The sequence below is a fragment of the Micromys minutus genome, assembly GCF_963924665.1.
Source record: "Micromys minutus genome assembly, chromosome: 3".
NCBI classification, from domain to species: Eukaryota; Metazoa; Chordata; class Mammalia; order Rodentia; family Muridae; genus Micromys; species Micromys minutus.
The window spans coordinates 94,034,386-94,055,142 of record NC_137972.1 but is presented as its reverse complement, the minus strand read 5'-3'; the positions used below and the strand labels follow the sequence as shown (position 1 = coordinate 94,055,142).

The 20,757-nt window shown below is 44.8% G+C and overlaps 1 protein-coding gene across 1 annotated transcript in view; it reads left to right on the top strand.

Annotated features, from left to right (window-relative positions):
- Window positions 1-1,514: 1,514 nt before the first annotated feature.
- The window catches only part of LHCGR (luteinizing hormone/choriogonadotropin receptor), a gene marked incomplete at both ends in the record, with an annotated part of 46,884 nt that continues 27,641 nt past the window's right edge, over window positions 1,515-20,757 (top strand). Inside the window, 2 exons of the mRNA XM_080914025.1 lie at window positions 1,515-1,687; window positions 19,497-19,568. Of these exons, the coding sequence (XP_080770151.1) occupies window positions 1,515-1,687; window positions 19,497-19,568 (245 nt within the window). The remainder of the gene's footprint in view (window positions 1,688-19,496; window positions 19,569-20,757) is intronic.

Here is a 20,757-nt window from a genome sequence, read left to right as displayed (position 1 = left end):
ACAAGAGAAAGGACTGCCACACCCTGCTCAGTGGCCGAGAGACACATTTGTTATCACTCATAGTACCTGCTCCAGGTTAACTGACAGGGGAAAGCAGAATCAGTTCCTTTTGTGCCATTTTAAGTTATAAGCTTTAGAACCCAGGCCTACTAAGCTATGCTGAATCAGAGAAGGCTCCCGTGGAAGCGGCAGCAATCTGTTTTGAAATACAACCAGAAGCTTACCCAGTGGAATACCAGAAAAGAAAGACAGGATCATGCAAGCCTTGGGAATTGTGCACAAGGACATGAAAGTGCAAATCAGCAAAGATCGCATACCGCACAATGTGGGCAAAGCTGGGTGATTTCAAAATAAGAGCAGTAAAATAATAATCATCTACCTTACGTGGTCAAGCAAAAGACGACAAACTAAGGAAGCTGCCCTTGAGAGTAAACTTCAAAATGAGAACTCTGCCCTGCTCTCTATCTTAAAAGCTTTAAATGTCTTCTCAGAACTCAAAGTCCACCTCCTCCAGAAAAAAAAAAATCGCTAATATTTCTAGGGTGCAAAATCAGTCTTTGGAAGAAGCAGTGCCTAACTGTCACAGTAGAGGGAAAATGACCCATTCCCAGGGTTGCTGTAAGATCAAGTCTTCTTTTCATGGAGTTTAGAGTCACAGATCTTTTCCACTATTAAGAGACAGGTGGGTGATAGACAGAAATCAAACAGAACTCTTTCATCCACAAGTGGGGTGACAGGGAAATTGTATAACTGGTCAGGTACTGAGTTCCGGCTGCAAATGCCCCGCGAGTCAGTTGTGATCCTTAGCCACGATGTGCGGCAAGGCGTCTTCCACTGTCTTAGAGCACAGTGGACACCCGCTGAGGTCAGACGCTGAATAACACAGTCATTTCACCCGTTCACGTAGCAAACGTCTGTTAATTAAAGAAAGAATGCAAAGCAAAATCCAAAGTGAATTGGATTCTTTCTCAAGGTCCTCACAGTGCAGTGGGGATATAGAGGACAGACCCACATAAAGATGCTGAGGAGGACAGGTACAACCAAGAAAAGCAGAGCGATCCCTGGAGAAGCAGAGAAGGGGAGAGATTACTTGTCAAGTATGGAGGAGCGGGGCCTAGAGCTAAGACACACCACGCCTGGCACTTCTGGTGTGGATAAGGACAAAGATCTCTCATAGAACCAAGACAGGTTTCAGGGGGACCATGGCATAGCAGAGTTCAAAGCCTCACTCTAAGCATTTACCACATGTGACTCTATATTTTAACCTTCTGTCCATTTGCAGGCTTGGAGTAGAGGACAAGTCATAGGGAAACAGCAATGGGGTGGCCACAGTCCCAGGTCAAGGAGAGCAGGGACTCAATCGCCAGGGGCGCGCAGTGAGAGGGGAGGGCTGGAGCTGGAGGGGGCCGGCGGGTGGGAAGGCAGGCTGAGGGGCGGGCATAGGGTGCGGGCGGCCCCCGGGCGGTCCAGCAAACTGGCTCAGCCACGGGAGCTCAGACTCAGGCTGGCGGGCCATGGGGCGGTGCATCCCGTCTCTGACACAGCTGCTGGTGCTGGCAATGCTGCTGCTGAAGCCTTCACAGCTGCAGTCCCGAGAGCTGTCAGGGTCGCGCTGCCCCGAGCCCTGCGACTGCGCACCGGATGGCGCCCTGCGCTGCCCTGGCCCTCGAGCCGGCCTCGCCCGACTGTGAGTACAGGGCGCCCCTGGTCCCTGCCGTTTGTTACTCAGTGTTGGGCCCCTTTGCTGGAAAGCAGGATGTAAGGCTGCACCCTGGTCAACTTCTCGCCCTTCCCAGTGATGAGGACTCAGTGCTTGAGGCTACCTTTGCTACTTCTCCTCTACTGTACAGCCCAGAACTGCACTTTCCCCAAAGGGGAGACTGAGGCAGGTGACTTAAAACTGCCTCAAAACCGCAAGAGGCTTTGGTATCTGCAGCTACCTGAAGGTTTGGCGAATTGGGTACTCCTCCTTCACTGAGTGATTCTGAAGTAGGTCTAGGAAGGCTGCTGTGGGCTCTGTGTGATGTCGAAGAGCAAAGTGCTCTGGCCTAGGGCCTAATTTATCAGCAGGAATGCCTGCAATCTGGCCTCCAGCCACCAGGTGACCTCTTAGGTGTCTGCAGCAGTGTACCTGGCTAGCTAGGCGGTGGAAGAAATGTCTGTGGTCTGGTTTCTGGTGTACCACTCACAGATGTGATAAAGGTTCCGCAAGGATCCGCAGGCAGGAGAAGGACACTGCTTCCTGAAGCCGTGGGAGAAAAGCAGGAGGAAGCCGTTAGTGCTAAGATACCAACTGTCCTTCCATGTAGAAAAGGGTTCCTCGGGTTGAGTGACCCTGCTTTATGGAAATGGCCGGATGGCTAGCTGGATGGGTGGCAGGTAGTTCCTTAGTTTCCTGGGCTGAGGATGGGCAGGCAACAGTGGGTGTCTGCTGATAGTGGTAAGGCTGGGAGTGATGGATTTTTCTACTAAAACCATGGCATTGTATGTTAGAAATGGTGAGTTCTGTGTTATATGACTTAAATCTCAATAAACCAAAGGAAGTAGGAAGTACCACAAATCCCCCAAGCTGGTGGAGATCTGCCCTCTGTTTTATCTGATCCAATGATATTTCCCTTTGGGAGGCCAGCAACCTATCTGTGTCCGCTTCTTGGAGGAATTTTTTTTCCCTGAGTACTTGGTCTGCTCCCCGTGGGCAAGTTAATGGCCTTCTAGGAATAGCTGTGGCTGGGAGAAGCAGTGAAGGGTTGAGGGGTTTCTGTTAATTAGCTTCCATTAATTATCTTGTCAGTTCTAGTCCCTGAAGGCAATGACTATGCTGATAGAATTTGTTCCAATAAATCAGCAAATCCATGGAACCTGCCTCCCAAGTCCTGGCTTTGCCCTTCTGTGACAAGCCTTCTGCACTGCTCGTGTGTATGGGTGTGTCCCTAGCAGCCCGACTAGTAAAGCTTACACCTTAGCAGACTCTGGGATCGAAGATCTAGCAAACTAGATGAAATCGCTTGCTCAGGTGCCCCACCTAGGAAGTTGCTAAGGGAGATGTTATTCACTTCCTCTCTGCCGTTGCTTGTCTTTCTAAGAAAATTACTTTTCTTTTAATTAAAAAACTGCTTCCAACATCCTCGACTTTGGTACTGGCTGGAAAGTGCATATCGCCGAGGAAGAGGAGAAGAGCTAAGTTCTAGCCCCTCTGATGCTAAACTGTTCACATGTTGCCCCTGGGGAGACCTCTGACAGGCCCCTTTCCTGAAGAAAGCTAAAGTGAAAATATAAAACACTACTCCATTGCCCTACGGCATGGTTTAAACAAGGCTTCAAAATGATCTCTATGGCTAGGGGGCGGTGGGAACTATAAAATTACAGCCAGCAATTCTGGTTTTGAAGGCTCAGAAGCTATCCATGAAACCTTCACCATCCTCTACAGGCAGTACCTTAGCAACTTTCACAGAGAGCATCCTCTTCTAGATATTTAAAAATCCCACACCGAGCATGGCATCTCTGACAAGATCATGCTTCCTAACAAGAGATGACTAAGAGGTGTGGTGAGAGCTCAGTGGTCACAGCTCAGTGACGACGGTCAAGCCATTGTAGGAACATTACCAAGAACACAGCATCCATGTAAAAACAGATATGCACATGAAAAGATAGAAAGGCTGTCTCTTAGAAACAATGTTTCTCCGAGTGTGAATTTCTCCCAGCAACAGAGGCATCTCCAGGCTACACTTGGATCTCAGGCTTTCTGCCCATCACACTGAATCAGAAATGCTGAGAAGTCCCCAAGGACCACGGAGGCTGAAAACCACTGTGTTGCTCTTCATGGTAGCAAAAGCTTCCTCCAGCTACACATGTCCTCTACCACCCTTCATATTGGAAAAAGAAAGCATAAAATTAAAAAGCCCAAACTCAGAGACAGATGGGAACCAATCAGGACAATGGGCGGTTTTGTTTTGTTTTGCTATTCTCATAAAAACAGAATAGAGGAAGAATTTTATAGAGAACAACAGACAAAGGACACCAGGGACAACGGGGACATATTTATCAGAGTGGGCTCTTGACTGCAGTAGAAGGGAAGCAGTGGTCTAAGAACTCACAGGAAGAGTTAGTCTTCAGAACGGGGTGGGGGTGGGGGTCTGTGTTAAGGACAGAGGTGAGCAGGCAAGAGTGAAGTCAGCGTTGAAGCAAAGGATGAGCTAGTAGAGGGCCACAGGCTGGCATCCTGTCATAAAACTTACCATTTGTGAAGAGAGATGAATAAAACAGGGGAAAACCATCACAAGGCAGAAAAGTGGATAACAAACTATCAGAACTTAACAAACAAAAAGGAGCTGAGGTTTTGAAGAGCGGCTTCCAGAAGGGAGCTGTGGTCTGGCATGAACATGTATGGCAGGGTTAGACTTTGCAGAGGCGGCACCCAGGGTGTGGAGGTTAAAGGAAGGGAGTACCTCAGAGTGCCTGAGAATTCATCAGCATCCCTCAGTAGGTACAGATGAGCTTCAGACATTTTGGATGCTGAAAATTCTGCCTTCTAAGACCTTTGTCTGGAGATCACTGTTTGGTTTAAAAAGAACAAAAACTGCATGAGTGATAATTGCTTATCACTGACAACTCGCTGCTGGCAATTTTTCAAAGCGGCATTGTTCAAATATTCATATTTTTCCTCCCCTTTCATTTCTCATTAAAGACATAAGTGTTTAAAACCTAAACTATGACACAAGAAAAAGCCTCTTACATTTTCATTTGTTTTAATGGAGGGTGGGGGTAAGTAGAAAAACTGATTTAAGTTTTCCCTTTCCTTTCTTCTTATTAGCTCTAGGCAACTGGTAAGGGGTGGGTGGGGGGAGAAATCTCACCTTGCAAGTAGTTATATAAAGATCTTAGTCTCTATGACAACAGGAAGGTTGATCTGCTTGATATGGAAACAGTTTCTGAAAGCCTGCAAGTAAGTGGGTGCTAATAATAATTGTGGCAATTTCTTTTTCACATGTTGTGCCTACTTAATGGAGATTAAGCTTCTAGATATTCGCTTATGGCACAATCCAGAGACTCTGTAAGGAGAAGCCACAAGAACCCAGCAGTGCAATGTGCCCGAGGCTGAGCATCTGACACTCGGGTCTCAGCATCAGAGCAGACACAGGTGGAGAGTATGGTCCACTCCAAGGAGCCTTCTGAGGAGAGGGAAACTCAGGAGATGAGTAGAGGAGAGAGAAGGCATAAGGCTCTAAGGAACTTAGAGATCCAGTGACTCATGAGGGACTGAGTTCTCCAGAGGAAAACTTTGTGGGCCGAGGGGGAGGAAGCCGAACCTTGAAATAAAGAAAAAGCAAACGTAGGAACTTCAGGTTCCACCAGAAGGGCCTGGCTGGAAAGCAAAGAACAAAACCAAATGAGTTCTTCCTTGGCTCAGACCTTTCAGAGAAAAAAAAATTAAGGGAAGATGGAAAGTCATCAGAAATCTTACCCATTGAACTGTACAAAACCTGTACAGTTGACTAATTCGAGGAGTCATGGTTTGGTACTTGCATGAAAGAAATAAGTACAAACCATAATTAGGAATTCCTTCTCCTTGAAGCATTTAGCATGCTTGCTGAACACACACACACACACACACACACACACACACACACACACACCCTGCCCCAGCCTCTCCACATACTTGACTTGGTAGCTGATAGTCACATTTTTCTTCCATATTTTATCATTTGTTTAAGTGTGCCTTCTATAGTGCAGCAGATGTTGAAATTAGGGGAAGCAGAAGTTTGTTGTGAAGGACTGTTGGCCAGTGTCCCTGAGCACTGTCCTCTAGATGCCAGTCATACTGTTTTCCCAAATTATGACAAAATAGAGACGCGTTCTGAGGGCAAATCCTCCATCTGCTTTTGATTTCCAGTCAATGTGCTAGACTGAGAACTTTTTGAAGGAGTCTTGATTTAACTTAGGCTTCCCAGCCTCTCACGGGTATTATGATGATCAGTAACTCTCTACAGATGATTGAATTGAGTAGACAGTCTGGGCATGCATGTCTATAATGCCAGCATCCAGAAAGCCTAAGGCAGGAGGATTGTCCTATGTGCAGGAACTCAAGGTCAGCCTTGTTTACATGTGACTGCAAAGCTAGCCTGGGAAAGCAGCATGTGGCTGACTAGAACAATAAACCCACACAGGAGGGAGAGTAACTCATCCCGCCATGCCACTACACATCACTTTCTAAATCTCCATCAACTCAAGAACAGGAGCAGTGAGGGCTCTGTGGGTAGTCAAAGGAGTCTTAGCATTCAGATCCCGCCATCTGCTGGCTCTCTGTTTGTCCTTTAAATGGTAAATAGCAGCTGTATCTCCAGAGAACAAGGCCAGGCTGGGAATGTAAGTCAGTGACAGCGCTTGCCCGGCAGGCATGAGAACCGGAGAACCAGGGTTGCAATCTGTACCTGTCAATCAACCAATCAATAAAACAAGGTGAGAGGTCTGCAACTTCATCTGACTCCACCCACCTAAACTGTTCTGATCCTTTGTCCCTATCCCAGGAGCCACTAAAAACAAAATTCATAAAATCAAAGCAAGTGTGTTGGGACATATAGGTTTCTCATTCCCAAACCTGGAAACAGCAGCTACCAGGTCACAAGTCACATGAAAGTGTCAGCAGAACAGAAAGAAAGCCTTCCAAGCTCCTGTGAGAACTTGGACTTCCTGAAAGTCTTCTCTTGAGCTTGCCCTCTGACAGCCTGTCCAGCCATGCTCTGAAGGCAGCTCTTACATCTGATTTCGCTGAGAAATGTCTCCTTGTTCCAAGCTTTGTGTACATCACGCTTTGATTTTAGACAATTGAAACCCCAGCAGGACAGCTCCTACAATCTCAGTGAAAAGCATGGAATCCACTGCATCACATAAAGAATTCCTTTGGCTTTGGTTGTAGATCCTCAAGAAAACAATAATTCCTTGGGCTGTCTGGGGTTTTGATTGCTTAACCTCTGAATCTGTGAATTCAGGCCCCATTTCTGCCCTTTCACCTGCCACTGTCTGCTTCTCAAGCCCACTAATCAGCCTTTGTTTATTTTTGTCTTTTACATTATTCATATAGGACTGAACAGATGACCCCACACATTCTGCTCTTGCAGGGGACCCAAGTTTGCTTCCCAGCACCCTTAACGGGCAGCTTGCAACTGTCTACAAGTCCAGTTCCAGGACTTCTGACACCCTCCAGCCTCTGTGAGCACTAGCTTGCACATGGTGCACATAAACGTATACATGCACACACACACACACACACACACACACACAGACAGACATGCACACAGAGAGAGGGGGAATTAAATAAACATTTAAAATGTTTTTATTTTGTATATATGAGTGTTTATCTGCATGTATGTATGTGTGCCGCATGGGTGTCTGGTGCCCACTGAAGCCAGAGGAAAGTATCAGATCCCTGGAGTTGGAATTATAGATGGTTGATTGTGAGCTGTCTCTAGGATGCTAGGAGTCAAAACGGGTTTCTCTGCAAGAGCAGCAAATGGTCTTAAACCCCGATTCATCTCTCTCTAGCCCCAGCCTCCATTTCTTAAAATAAGGTAACAAAAACCTCCTTTCAAAATGCCATTTTCCAGAGTGGCAGCCAGGGTGCCTTAACCATGTATAATGCTGGTTGTATGTGAGGTTTGGCAGTTGAGTCAGAATCAGAGAAAGAAGCCTTCATGTTCACTTCAGACTAGAGAGTGACGGCTCCTTAGGACAGATGTCCTCTATGCAAATACTTCCTCTTGGTTACAGGGGAAAATGCAGACTTTAATGAAGATTAGAAATTTTCTCCCAGGTATTTTTTTAGAAGAAAACTAAAATACCATTCACCAGGCTCTGCTTCCACAGTGTTGGGGGACGAGACCCCTCCCGGGCAGCAAACTGCTGACAGCTGCTCTGTACATGGCCCTGAACTACAGCCGTTTAATAACACCTGAGCCAAATTCAGAAAAGCTAAGTTCACAAACAAAACACCTCCCACAAGGAAGGCCTTACCCTTTGTTGCACTACAGCTGCCCTTGACTCCGATGCCTGGCGGTTACTCCTGGGTCCCCAGCTTCTCAGGATATATATCATCCACAGTGCCATCTCTGAGCCCTGGGACAGGGATGCTCTGGTGAGATGCACCAGAATCTGCCACAGCCCCTACATGGTCAGAATCGGTCAGGACCACAGTCTCGGGCAGTCTAGTTTCTAATAGAGGCCCTCTTCTCTGATTTTTACTGTGGTTCGGCCTGACAATAAAATTCTGTGCTTTGTATAAGGAGAATGTGCGGGGTCTTGCCTCTGCCCGAGGCTCTGGGCAAGCAGTGGAACAGAGTCAGGAGCACTAGAAAACCAAGGTTTCACATCATGACATGACTGTATTACCATAACAAATTTATGATTCAGGAAGACTGAACAACTTTCACCCCAGGTACAAAGCTGCAAAGATCTATCATCTAACGGCCAAGCATGGCCCAACAGTTTTGCGCCTAGGAGGTGCTCATTAAAGGAAGGAAGCCACTGTTTCTACTCAACCCGGGAGGTGAATGAGTTAAAAATCTCAAAACCACAGCTCATTCTTGCCTGGAGTCTAGCATTCTGACAACCCAGCCTGAGCTGCTTCTGAAAGGTCCCCCTCCAGGTCAAAGATGACTTCAGACTCAGCTGCCCCATAGGACAACCAGACCCCTTTTGAGGACTTTTCTTTCCTTATTTCCCACCCACAGGCTTCACTTGAGCTAGCCACAGAAAACATTGAGGTCATACATGCTGACCACGCAGGATCTGTACACTGAACTGTGGGAACCACAGACCCTCCTGCCCTGCCCTGCAGGTACCCTCAGTCTTCCACTCAGATGAGAGAAAGGACCAATGGTCAGATGACTAAAGGAAATGCAGGTGGTTACAAACCACCTGAATATCATAAACATGGTGGGTTCAGAGGTAGGAACCATCTTTCCTAGCCTAAGGGACAAAGAAGCTTTGGCGAATGGCTGGTTGAGTTTTGTGATTTCTGGTACTTCAAGTCCATCCCCAGATTAATTAACAGTATATCAGCTGCAGCCAGTATGTACCTGTTCAGTTCCAAAGAGAATGAGGGGGAAAGACGTTTTGAAGTGTTGGGACCAAGAAGCTTGTAATAAGTGATGGAGCTTCATAAAGCATATCTACAGGGTTGCTGCCCTGACAACATAATATTCTCCACCTCTGAGGAAATATTTTTGAGAAACCATTACAGATGACACAGACATTCCCTGGGGAGAACTTAGCATGTTGTTTCATTTGCTAGAGTTATTTCTGTCATGTTGTATTATTGCTGGAAGAATTCTAGTTTAGAGGGCGCATCAAGTTATTTTGCTTTTGTCTTTAGAAAACTTTAAATGGATTTTGAGTGAGGGCTTAGATGTGTTTACCATTTTCCTCTGAGGCTTTATATTTTTAATTTAGTTGTTGCACAGATGACTTGGAAAAGCCATTATCTACAGAATCTTCTTAACATCTTCATTCACAGGATATTTCATAAACTCCTTGAAAGAGCTTCTTGGGTGCTCTAGAAATGGCTCTCTTAGAGGCAAACTACATTTCCCTCTGTGGACGTTCCAACTGGCTAAAATTTTTTTTAATCAATGAGCAAATTCGAACTCTCAAAGTGGCGCCCTAGAGTCAAAACATTTCATGGAAAGTTATTCCACGTCATCTCCCTAAAAGGCTATCAGATGGGGCTTGTGAGAGCTGAGTCTAAGAGAAAAGTACCAAGTGGGCTTGTCTATTCCCCCACTTGGCCATCCTATCCCTAACCAGTGGAGAGGCAAACAAAAGAATGCGGCACATGAAGTTTCTGTGACTTGGTAAATATATCAGGACAAACAGACAACTACTTCATATCCCTGAGCCTGTCCATCCTAGGCCCTGCCATGAGGTCGCCATGAGGTATAGTCCAGCTAGCGTCATCCTTTCACAGTAAGAAGCTGTGAATCAAAGCACATGTGAGTTCTTGTCTCGTACTAAGTATTAGGTTAGTATTATATAAGATTTTTAAATACAATATTTTATTAATTATCTGAATACTCCATATAATGCGTTTTGATCATATTTGCCCCAACTCCTCTCATATCCTCCTTCACAACCTCACTTAAAGAAAAATAACCTGTCCAGTTAAATTTGAACTGCCCACATACTCATCCACTGGAAAGTGAGAAAGCCAGTAGGGACCACACCCCTAAAGAAAACTGACTCCCCCTCCTCCAGAAGCCATCAATTGACAGTGTGCCTCAGAAATTGGGGTGGAGTGACCTTCCCTTCTCCGTTCTACAATGTTGGCTGGCTAGACCTTGTGTAGACTTTATGCAGACCATCACAGCTGGAATGAGTTCATGCGTGTAACAGTCTTATGTGTCCAGAAGACACCGTATCACTATGGTCCTCCCCAGCCTCTGGTACTTACTTCTGCTCCCTCTTCTGCGATGGTCCCTTAGCCTTGATGGGGGGAGGAGGCATATACAGATGTCCCATTTCTGTCTGAGCACACCATGGAATTTATTCTCTGCTCTTTGGTCGGTTATGAGTCTCTGCATTAACTACCATCCAGTAGACAGGAAACTTCCTAATAAGATCCAAGAGCTGCACCAGTCTATGGGCATAGAGACAGGAGTGTTTGAGGACATTTGATACTATGACAATTTAGGAAATGAATAGCACTATGCTCACCTTAGGAGCCTGTGAGATCCCAACCATATGTCCTCAGCCAAATTTGTAATACTAAACATGCATCTCCTCTTGTAGAGTGGGCTCCTTAAGTACAACCGGCAAGCAGTAGTTACCCCCTAGCGCTCATGCTATTAGTGTGCCTGTGACATACCTTGCCACACTAGTCACTGTTGTAGCTCACAAACTTCACAGCTAAGGAAGAGCATTGATGGCCTTTGCTGCTAGCTGCCCCCATAACCCCCTCCAGTACTATGAAAGCCAACAGAAAGGAAATCAGCTCAATTAACACCAACTAGATTTCCCCATGATCTACAACCAAAGTATATGGTACCTTCAGCAATAGGGTCTTCTCTGGGCAACCAAGGGCAGCGACAATAGCCTGAATTAGTTTGGGGAGGTCTTCATGACACCCCTGACCAACAACTTGAGGGTTGTATCCCACACACCTAACATTGGATTTTTCACTTAATGAACTATAGTTTCTGGGGGGGGGTATACATTAGTCACTGTTCTATTACCATGAAGGGGCATCATGACCAAGGAAAGTGCTAGAAGAGAAGGTGAAGCAGAGTGAGATGTGCCAAGAGGTCAGAACAATGTGAATGATGACATGGATCCATTAGGCAAGTCCAAGACACATCAGATCTAAGGAGACACGATCCAGGGGGAGGTGTGAGCCACAGGTGTGAGCCACAGGTGTGAGCCACAGGTGTGAGCCACAGGTGTGAGCCACAGGCACAATTTAATTTTTTCTAACAGCCACATGCAAGAAGTTTTCTAAAGGTGAATGAATTTCAATAAACTACTTAATGTAGTATATGTAAAATGTTACCATCTCAATTAGAAACTTATTGAGGTATTTTACAGTATTTTTTTCTAAGTCTTCAATGATTATTATGTTTCTAAGACTTGTAAGCCATTACAGTTTTCACACAGTTCCAGCCTATTGAGGACCAGCCACATGTGGGCTGGTGGCTGTCATATTGGACAGTACATGTCTATGTATGAAAAGAGAGGAAGTACAGAAACATGAGTACAGTCAGTCTAGGGCATGCGTGGCTAGTCAAGTTGGCCACGGGCCATCCCAGAGGATACTTGAGCACTGGAGTGGCATAATGGGAGTTATCAGGAAGAGAAATAGACTAGACATGAAGAAATCCAAGTGCAATGGAGATAAAACAGCCTTTAAGGCACTCCAAAGTGTTCAGTGTTGAGTAAAGAACAACCAGGAGTAGTGATTAGGGAACAGTGAGGCCGGGAGAACAGACGAGGCAGAAGCAGAAGCCAGTAGAAACTAGGTGTTCAGTGATGGAAGGGAGGATGTGTCTGTAAAAGCAGTGAAATCGCTTGGCCCAGACAGCACAGAAAAAGGAGAGAAACCCACTCAGTGGGCACTGAGGTTTCATGGAAGAATCGGAGTTCAGATGTACCTTCAAATTAAAGACTGAGTGTGCTCTCAAAAACACCAAGGGCTAGTATTTCAGATGGTGAGATTTTTCACAGGAAAAGCAAAAGACTGTATAGTTGTGTGACTGGATTCTTGGAGAGTGTTGTACTGGACCACAGAGGCAGTAACAGCTGAGCTCTGCCCTTCAATCCCATGTGCTTCAGGAAGTCACTGTGCTTTTTCTAGCATGAGTCTGCCTCTATGTAGTAAGAACTTGAGGTAAATAACCCGTAAGGAGGCCCTTGCTCTGGCTAATAGACCTAATACAGCAAATGTTTCCAGCCCTCAGCTCACTAAAGTAATCACGTGGCCATTGTTCACAGGGGCCACTCCAGGGTTTCCTGATGTAAAGCTCAACCAGCAGATGCTTCACTTATACCTACCTCCCGCTGAGTTGGCAAGGCAGCCTCGGCTGGCTCCAGGTCACATCTAAAGCCTAGAGAACACAGTGAAGCTACCCCCAGGGATGATGTCACCTTAATAGTGCCATCCCTTAGAAGGTTCAACGCATAACTCACTTAAATGGAGAGAAAACTGTTTCAGTGTCATTCTAAACAAAAGCAAGCATTGTTGTAATTACTAAGAAGGAACAAAAAGACCTGGGAGATCTGTGTCTGTCAGATGCAGAATAAAACCTTATTTAATAAGCACAAGAGCATTAGTGTTCTTTGAATTTAAATGCACATGCCCACTTTTCAACAAGTTTATGTACAAAAGGTTTTTTTAAAAAATCAAAAGCTTTGACCTCTGAGCTCTCCCTTTTAAAACCCAAGCCGCAGCACTAGCACTAAGCTAACGGTCTGTAGAAAATATATGTGTGTTTATAGATATCTTGACTGAATAATGTGGGTGGCATTCCTACACAGTTAGATGGTGACTAAGATAATTATTTCTCTCCTGCTCCACACTGGGCAGAAGGAGCAGTAAGAGCTCCCAAAAGGTGACCGAAGGCTCTACCCAGGCTTTGGATTTCTCCTGGAGCCTCCTGCTCCCAGCATAGCTATCTGCCTAGGACTATGAGAAGGCGGGGCTGATGGGGTAAGCAGCTTGCACTCTGAGAAACCTCAGGGAGGTGAGAACCCTACAGCTATCATTGGCTTTATGCAACCAGAACCTGTCTTAAAAAAAAAAAAAAAAAAAAAAACTGTCAATTGAAGTCTATTTTTTTCATTCACCTAGAGAGTTTGCTATTTAAAGGAACCATGCCGTGAATCCTTCTGTAGAACAAAGACCTTTTGATAATTCAAATGTATCTCAATTGATAGGTTTTCTTAACCAAGAATTTTTAAATCTGTCATCTCCTTCCTTCAAGTCAGGGCACTGGAGCCCCCCTGACGGTTTCCAAAGTAACCTCGCTTTGAGAGCTGACTAGAAAGCTGGAGACCTGGACCAACTACCTCCCCCCAAGACTGAGAGGGGGGGGCTTAAGCCCCATCTCTGAGTCATCAGAATGACAATCGAAGGCACAATAAACTGCCTTGTTTTCTTCAAGGGAATTGGATTTATCTAGATGACAAGAATTTTCATTTGCTTAATTCTTCCACATGGTGCACTGGGAGCTCAGCAATTGGGGCTAGATAAAAACAGGGCACAGGTAGTAGCCCAGGTTTTTTTAAAGTGCATAGCATGAGCTCTGGGCGTAGGATGGTCCTTCTGGAATTTCCACCATGAGAAAGGGGTGGTGCCTCCCTACAACTCACAAGAGAAGAGTGAAGTAAAATCTTAGGATGAAAGTATATCCCCTGAAGCATCAGTCCACGGGTGTCACAGATAGAGGATGGGCCTATGTCTTAAAGTATCATCTTGGCAGCCCACCAGAACATTTACTGAAACAACTAACTCCATGGTATAGCCCCATCTGTGCCCAGAGTCCTACTTTGATGACCAGAACTCAACAGCATGAGCTACAGGGTTAATCCTACACAGAGACCTAAGAACTGTGCTGGGGCAGCAGTGATCCCTAAGGAATGGGGATGTGTCTGGGATAACAGGACTACATGGGGTCTGAGGTTAAGCAGACTCCACGATAAGAAAATTTGGTAAAACCAGCAAACCAGCACTAAAATGGCATGGAAGTGGGCACTAGAAGGCAACCCTGAATCCAGAGTTGGCTGTGTCACACTTCAAACAAGCTGTGGCTTTGCTGGAATCCCAATGTTCTAGTTTCATTCTCAAAAATAAATAAATAAATAAACAAACAAACAAACAAAAAAAATAAAAATACAAAAAAACTTGAGGTGGGAAAGTCTTATTTCAGCTTACACTTTCAGGTAACAGTCCTTTGCTGAAGAAAGTATAGATAGAAACATGGAGCAAAAACCATGAAGAAATGCTATTTGGTGGCTCCCTCTCTGACTCCCTTATGAATGCAGGCCTCCCTTCCTAGGTTGGCGCAGCCCACAGTAGGCTGGGCCCTACAGCATCAACCATTACCAAGACAGTTTCTCACCGACATGGCTACTGGCCCACATGATAGAGGCAGCTCTTCAGCTGTGGTTCTTAGTCTCCAGATAACTCAGGTTGTCAGTAAGACCAACCAGGACATGTGGCCATTTACAGGATCCTTCAAATATGAATGGCTCCATTTCCAACCCTGAGGACCTGAGACCACTTTTTCAGCTTTAGTTTTAGCCCATATGTGGCTTGGGACCACAGCCTTGGTTAGTGAGTAAAAAAGTTTCCAGAGCTGATAAACTGAGGCAGCTCTTGTCATTGAAGAGCTGCCATGACTTGTTCATGACAGCCAAGTAGGATTCCATCAAAATCCAAGTGTTACCTGTGCTGCACTGTTGATTCATTAACAAACCCAAAAGTCACATCTACAAGACTGAGACATGAAATCTGAGCAACAGCTCGCGGTGCCTCAGCCGTCCACTCAGAGAAAGCTCCATGCTGCAAGGTGAACTCTCATGGGCCCAGTACTCCTGTGTCATGAGCAAGAAGGCAGACACACGTAGTTACTTTACTCTATTATGCTGAAGATCATCACACAAGGTTCATACTTAAAATTCCTAACTACAGCCCTAAGCCTATCTCCCCAAGGATGTATCTCAGCTGAAGGTCAGGGCCAGTCATGAAGGAAAAGAATGGAAACAGATCTTTCTTCTTTTACTTCTCCAGTACAAGGACTGAGCATATTTCTTCACTGTGATAACCTGATCATTGACCACACCAGTCTCTGATTTTAGTTAATTCTTAAGTCCCCTTCTATGGTTTCTGCTTTTCTTTATTCAGCATTAATAATAATCCCAAGGTAACAAGCAGACACCAGGGTAAAGAAATTCAGTGAAACCAGCACCAAAATGGCATAGAAGTAGGCACTAGGGGGCAACCCTGTGTCCAGAGATGGCTGCATTTTATTTTTAAGTGTTTGGTGTTTATGAGAATAGGATTGTAGGCTTATTTGGAAAATTGTTCCCATTGCTAAAAATCCCTGGTAACCTGGAATGAATAATGTGGCCATCCATCAAAAGGGGAGGCTTTCAAATGGCTTTTAACAAATCCCAGCCAGGTGGGAGGAATGGCTCCAGCAACAGTAACCATCAGGCAGGAAGCACCCTCAAAGGGAGGATGTCCAAATGGGTACTAACAAATCATAACTGGGTAGGAAGAATTCCACCCTCCTACAGCAGGGAGGGTTAACTATTATTTGACTGCTTCAAAATAGCAAGGAGAGAGGATTTTGAATGTTCCCCAATTTTCAACACAAAGAAACGATGCCTGCCTGAGGGGGTAGATGTACCAATTACTCCATCTGCCCATTATGCATTGTTTATTTACAGAAAAATGTCACAATGCCCCTTAAAACCATTTGGTCAATGTATTTGTTTAAATTGTTGGTCACTCATAGAAAGGTACTTTCAGAAATGAAAACACACACACACACACACACACTTGAGTGAACAAAACTTCTGTCACTTGAAGACAAATCAGAGAAAAACAGACGTGACATCTTGGGATAAAATATGTGGCAGTAGAAACCATTTTGAATCTATTTTTGGAGCCGCGTGACCATGTTCTCCATGCTGCTTCCTAGGAATGCATCTGCTCTGAAAGCACCAAGCACCTCTTTGCTTTACTTTTCTCTTTATCTTCTGACCCCAGGTCTGCCTCTTGACCTAGTCACATCCACAAAGCCACCAGCTATTCACGCCTGTCCTTCTGGTGGTGGGTACTCTGTATTCTCCTCTCAGCTGCCTCTCCTGCTCTGCAGAATCCGCATCAGCTGAAAATTTTCATCTTGCACTGGGGACAGCCGGAGTGTGATCTACAGCTCTCTCACTTCAGCCCAACCTTTGCTCCTCAGCCCTACATCAATCAAGAGCTCAGGCAAACTCCCTGGTCAAATCCAAACCAAACTGCTCCTGTGGGAACCACAGCATGCTCCCATTTGGAAGAGGAGGCTGTCTGCCCAGAGGCTCAGGCTGTTGAGCTCCATTTGCATGAATAAACAGCTCTGAAGGGTTCAGCTGAAGCTTTTGCGGAAACGCTCTCCAAAACACGCTCTGCACTGCATTATCCAGAGCTATAAAGATTCTGGAATCGGAATTTGGCTGTCAGTTTTATTGATGTTGCATGGGGTACAGTAGAATACAGATTTCTCTTTCGGAAATTTATTGGCATGGCAGCGCACAGAGCAATAAAACTGTGTTTTTAATCAGGAAGCCAAGCGGACATGATTCCAGGAGAAATATAGGAAGCAAACACACCATGGCAAAAAGCTTTCTCCCTCCACTGCCCACTGTGTTTCCAAGAGCTCTGATTAAATAATGGTGAGGAGAGGTGCTTGGTGTGACTGTCCTCGAGAAAAGAACCAGAGATCTTGCTTGTATTATTCCTTCTTCCTGGTCTCTAAGATGCTGTTGAGTTAGAGTATTTTTCAGTAATGAAGTCTCTGAAACTCCTCTGCATTGTCTGCAAGGAAGGAACTGTTCGTGGGTGGCTCTGTGAGAAGAACAGAGAAGGTAGAACATTCTTCCAGGAGAAGTCTTGCTTCCCAGCAGAGGAGTTGGGGTTCAATGGCGGGCTTCTGTGCAATACTGCACAGAGAAAAGGGCATTCTGGTCAGTCAGCTTGGTTGTTGCTGTGGTTGATTTACTCCATCTCTTTGTGACATGGTGTCTTGACAAAAGGAAGTACTCATATCACTCCATTGTTCTTCTGTCATGTGGAACAATTAAAGTCATAGGCGGCTGTGCATAACTCGAACAGCTACTTGTGAAGGCAGCAAGTCCCCTCTGTCACCTGCTGGCTGAAGTCTGCTCTCGGAAAGCTGTGCTTTCCAGGTGGCTAAGGCAATCCCTTCTAAACAGAAGGGCTTATTTGTCACATGAGTGTGTTCACCAGATGTGATGGTTTGTATATGCTTGGCCAGGGGAGTGGCACTATAAGAAGGTGTGGCCCTGTTGGAGTAGGTATGGCCTTGTTGGAGTAGGTGTGTCACTATGGTTGTGGCTTTAAGACCCTCGTCCTAGCTGCTGAAAGCCAGTCTTCTGCTAGCAGCCTTCAAATAAAGATATAGAACTCTCAGCTATATATAGAACGTCTGCATCGTGCCTGCCTGGATGCTGCCATGTTCCTGCCTTGATGATTATGGACTGAACCTCTGAACCTGTAAGCCAGCCCAATTAAACGTTGTCCTTATAAGAGCTGCCTTGGTCATGGTGTCTGTTTACGGCAGTAAAACATAAACTAAGACACCATAAATGTCCTGATTCACTTTCTTCAGAGCCTTGGGCTCAGAAGTCTTGAGCCATTGTGAATACTCAAAAAATGTTGAAAATTGACCCTTTCCTTGAAGAAGCATGTCCTAAGTTATCTTGATGCTCACACACCGGTTGGTACTGGTTTTGCTATGGTTGACTGTTACTCTTTTCTCAAATCTTAAGTCCTGCCACAGCTTAAGAAAGCTTAGGTAGTGACTTTGAGTGTCTGAAGGAAAGCCTCTCATAACTGCTCCCTCAAACAACAGGAGATGGCCATGAATTAATTCTAGGAGGAAAGTGATTAGGTTCAGAAACTGGAATCAGCTGCCTGCGGAAGGTAATGGTGGTTGACAGCCATCTTCTCAGTGACATGGAAACACCGTCATTGCAGCTTTCTTTCTCCTGCCCACGTGCTTTCTGTCATATGCCCACTTGCTTCCTCACAGCTCCCAACAGCTTCTTGCCCATTTTCAAAACCAAGCTGAGATCACTTCAGAACTGTTGGTAACTATTTCCTTGGTGTCCTGCCCTATCTCCATAAAATCTCTCAACAAGATAGGAATTGTTATTCCAGTTGTATTAATGAAGAAACTGAAACAGAGCTGGAGGTAGAATTGAGGGCCCTGAAGGACATAGGAACTCTACAGAAAGACCAACAGTGTCTCCTCAGCTGGACCCTTGGAGCTCCCGGAGACTGAATCACCAACCTAAGAGCAGAACCTAACTGAACCTAGGCCCCCTGGACATAGGTAGTAGATGTGCAGCTAGGACTTCATGTGAGTCCCCCAATAGCTGGAGCAGGGGCTGTCCCTAGAGCTGTTGCCTATCTTTGGAATACAGTCCCCTAACTGGGTTGCCTTCTCTGACCCTGATGGGAGAGAATGTGGCTAGCACTTCAGAGACTTGATGTGCCAGGGTGAGGGGTACCCAGTGGGGGGCTTCCAACCTCTCAGAGGACTACGGGAGGGAGGGAGGGATAGAGGCTGTGTGAAGGGGAAGACTGGAGGGAGGAGCAGCAACCAAGATGTAAAGTGAATACATAAGTTAATTTAAAAAAGAATGACACCTGGCATAATCTCCTACTGATATAAGTTACACTATTAAACCAGAACCTAGTTATTAATCTTATAGTGGCAAATGCACACAAACACTCACATACACATACAAACACACACAATACACACACTTACAAACTACACACACAATACATACTACATGCATACACTGCACACTCACACTACAATCACATACCATACACATACTACATATATAACACACACAAAGACACAATACACACATACTATGCACACATACCAAACAGACATACACACATATTACATATACATATACACTACACATATAATTCAAAAATACTACACACACATACCACACACATACACATTACATGCACACATTGCACACCCATACTACACACACATACGCCATAAACATACTACACATATTTACTTTCACACTACACACATAATACACTACATGCACATACTATACATGCACTATACACACATACATACTGCATATACTACACACATGCACATACTACACACACACCACTCTTTGTAAATTTGGAAAACAGCCAGTCCTAACCCATAAGCTCTCACCTTTTTTTTTTTCTTTTCTAGATCTCTCACCTATCTCCCTGTCAAAGTAATTCCATCACAAGCTTTCAGGGGACTTAATGAGGTCGTAAAAATGTAAGTAAGATACTGCATATCAAAAGCCATTTATAATTGACACAATGAATTATTTTCTAAGGGAAAATGTAGTTGCAAAGGGATAATTTTTCTAAGAGAGAAACTGTGTTTAGGAAACCCAACTATCTTTATCTTTATGACACAAATAATATCTAGCAGCCTTTGAAGAAATGGTATGATTTTCAAGAGTCATTAAAATCCAGATAATTAACCTTGCTTCAAAGAATTGAATGCATTTTGATAAATGATAACATTCTTTTTATGTAGAAAAGAAATAGATTTCAATCATAAAAGTCCCTCTCTGCTATAGCAGCTATTCCCTAATGTCACCCTTTTTTAAGAATTCCCACACTGATGAAAACATGTTAGAATTTATCGTGCATCATAAGATAATCACTGTGTCTAAAATAGAATAAGTGCAGGACAAAAGCACATTATTTCTAGCTGTGTTAATTAAAAGCATGAAACTGCCCGATGATGTCGTATGATCTCCTGTCCTCTGAGGGGCTCTTGTTCTCGGGTCTCAGCTTCTAGAGTCTCATAGACCTCATACTCAGATAGAAGCCTGTCTCAGAAAGAGAATGCTGTATCATCTCCATTGACATTAGCCTGAGCCAAACTGACTCAGCTGCTGGCTAGTTCCTCCCCACCAGCCATCACTAAAAAATCCAAGTGACTGTTAAAACAGATTCACATACCCTAGACAGACTGCACTGACCACCTTGGCTCTGTAGAAAACCTCTGATGTTCCTTAAGGTATTAGCGAGCAATGATAACACTAAAAATATTATTATCAAGAGTACTTCCTGCTCTGGCTGAGGAGTTCAGGTCCCAGCATCCACATTCTGTGACTGTCTGTAACTCCTGCTCCATGGGGGCCAATGCATCTCTGAGGGTATATTCACACACATTCACATATACAGAGAGAAATATACATAGTGCATAAAATAAATCTTTAAAAGTCCTCAATAACAGTATGGTTACAGGAAACTCACTGTGGTGTGGGAGTTCTTCTGCTTTGAAGTTTAGATGTTGAGTGTTCGTAAGTTTTTGTGAACACTCATTGAGACCTCCTACTAAAAGCAGGCACAGTTAAATAAGCAAACTATCAGATACGGATGAGATGAAACAGCCCAGGAGCTATCCATTACAATGTTGTTGCCTTAGGCACTGCCTTTCTTTAAGCTAA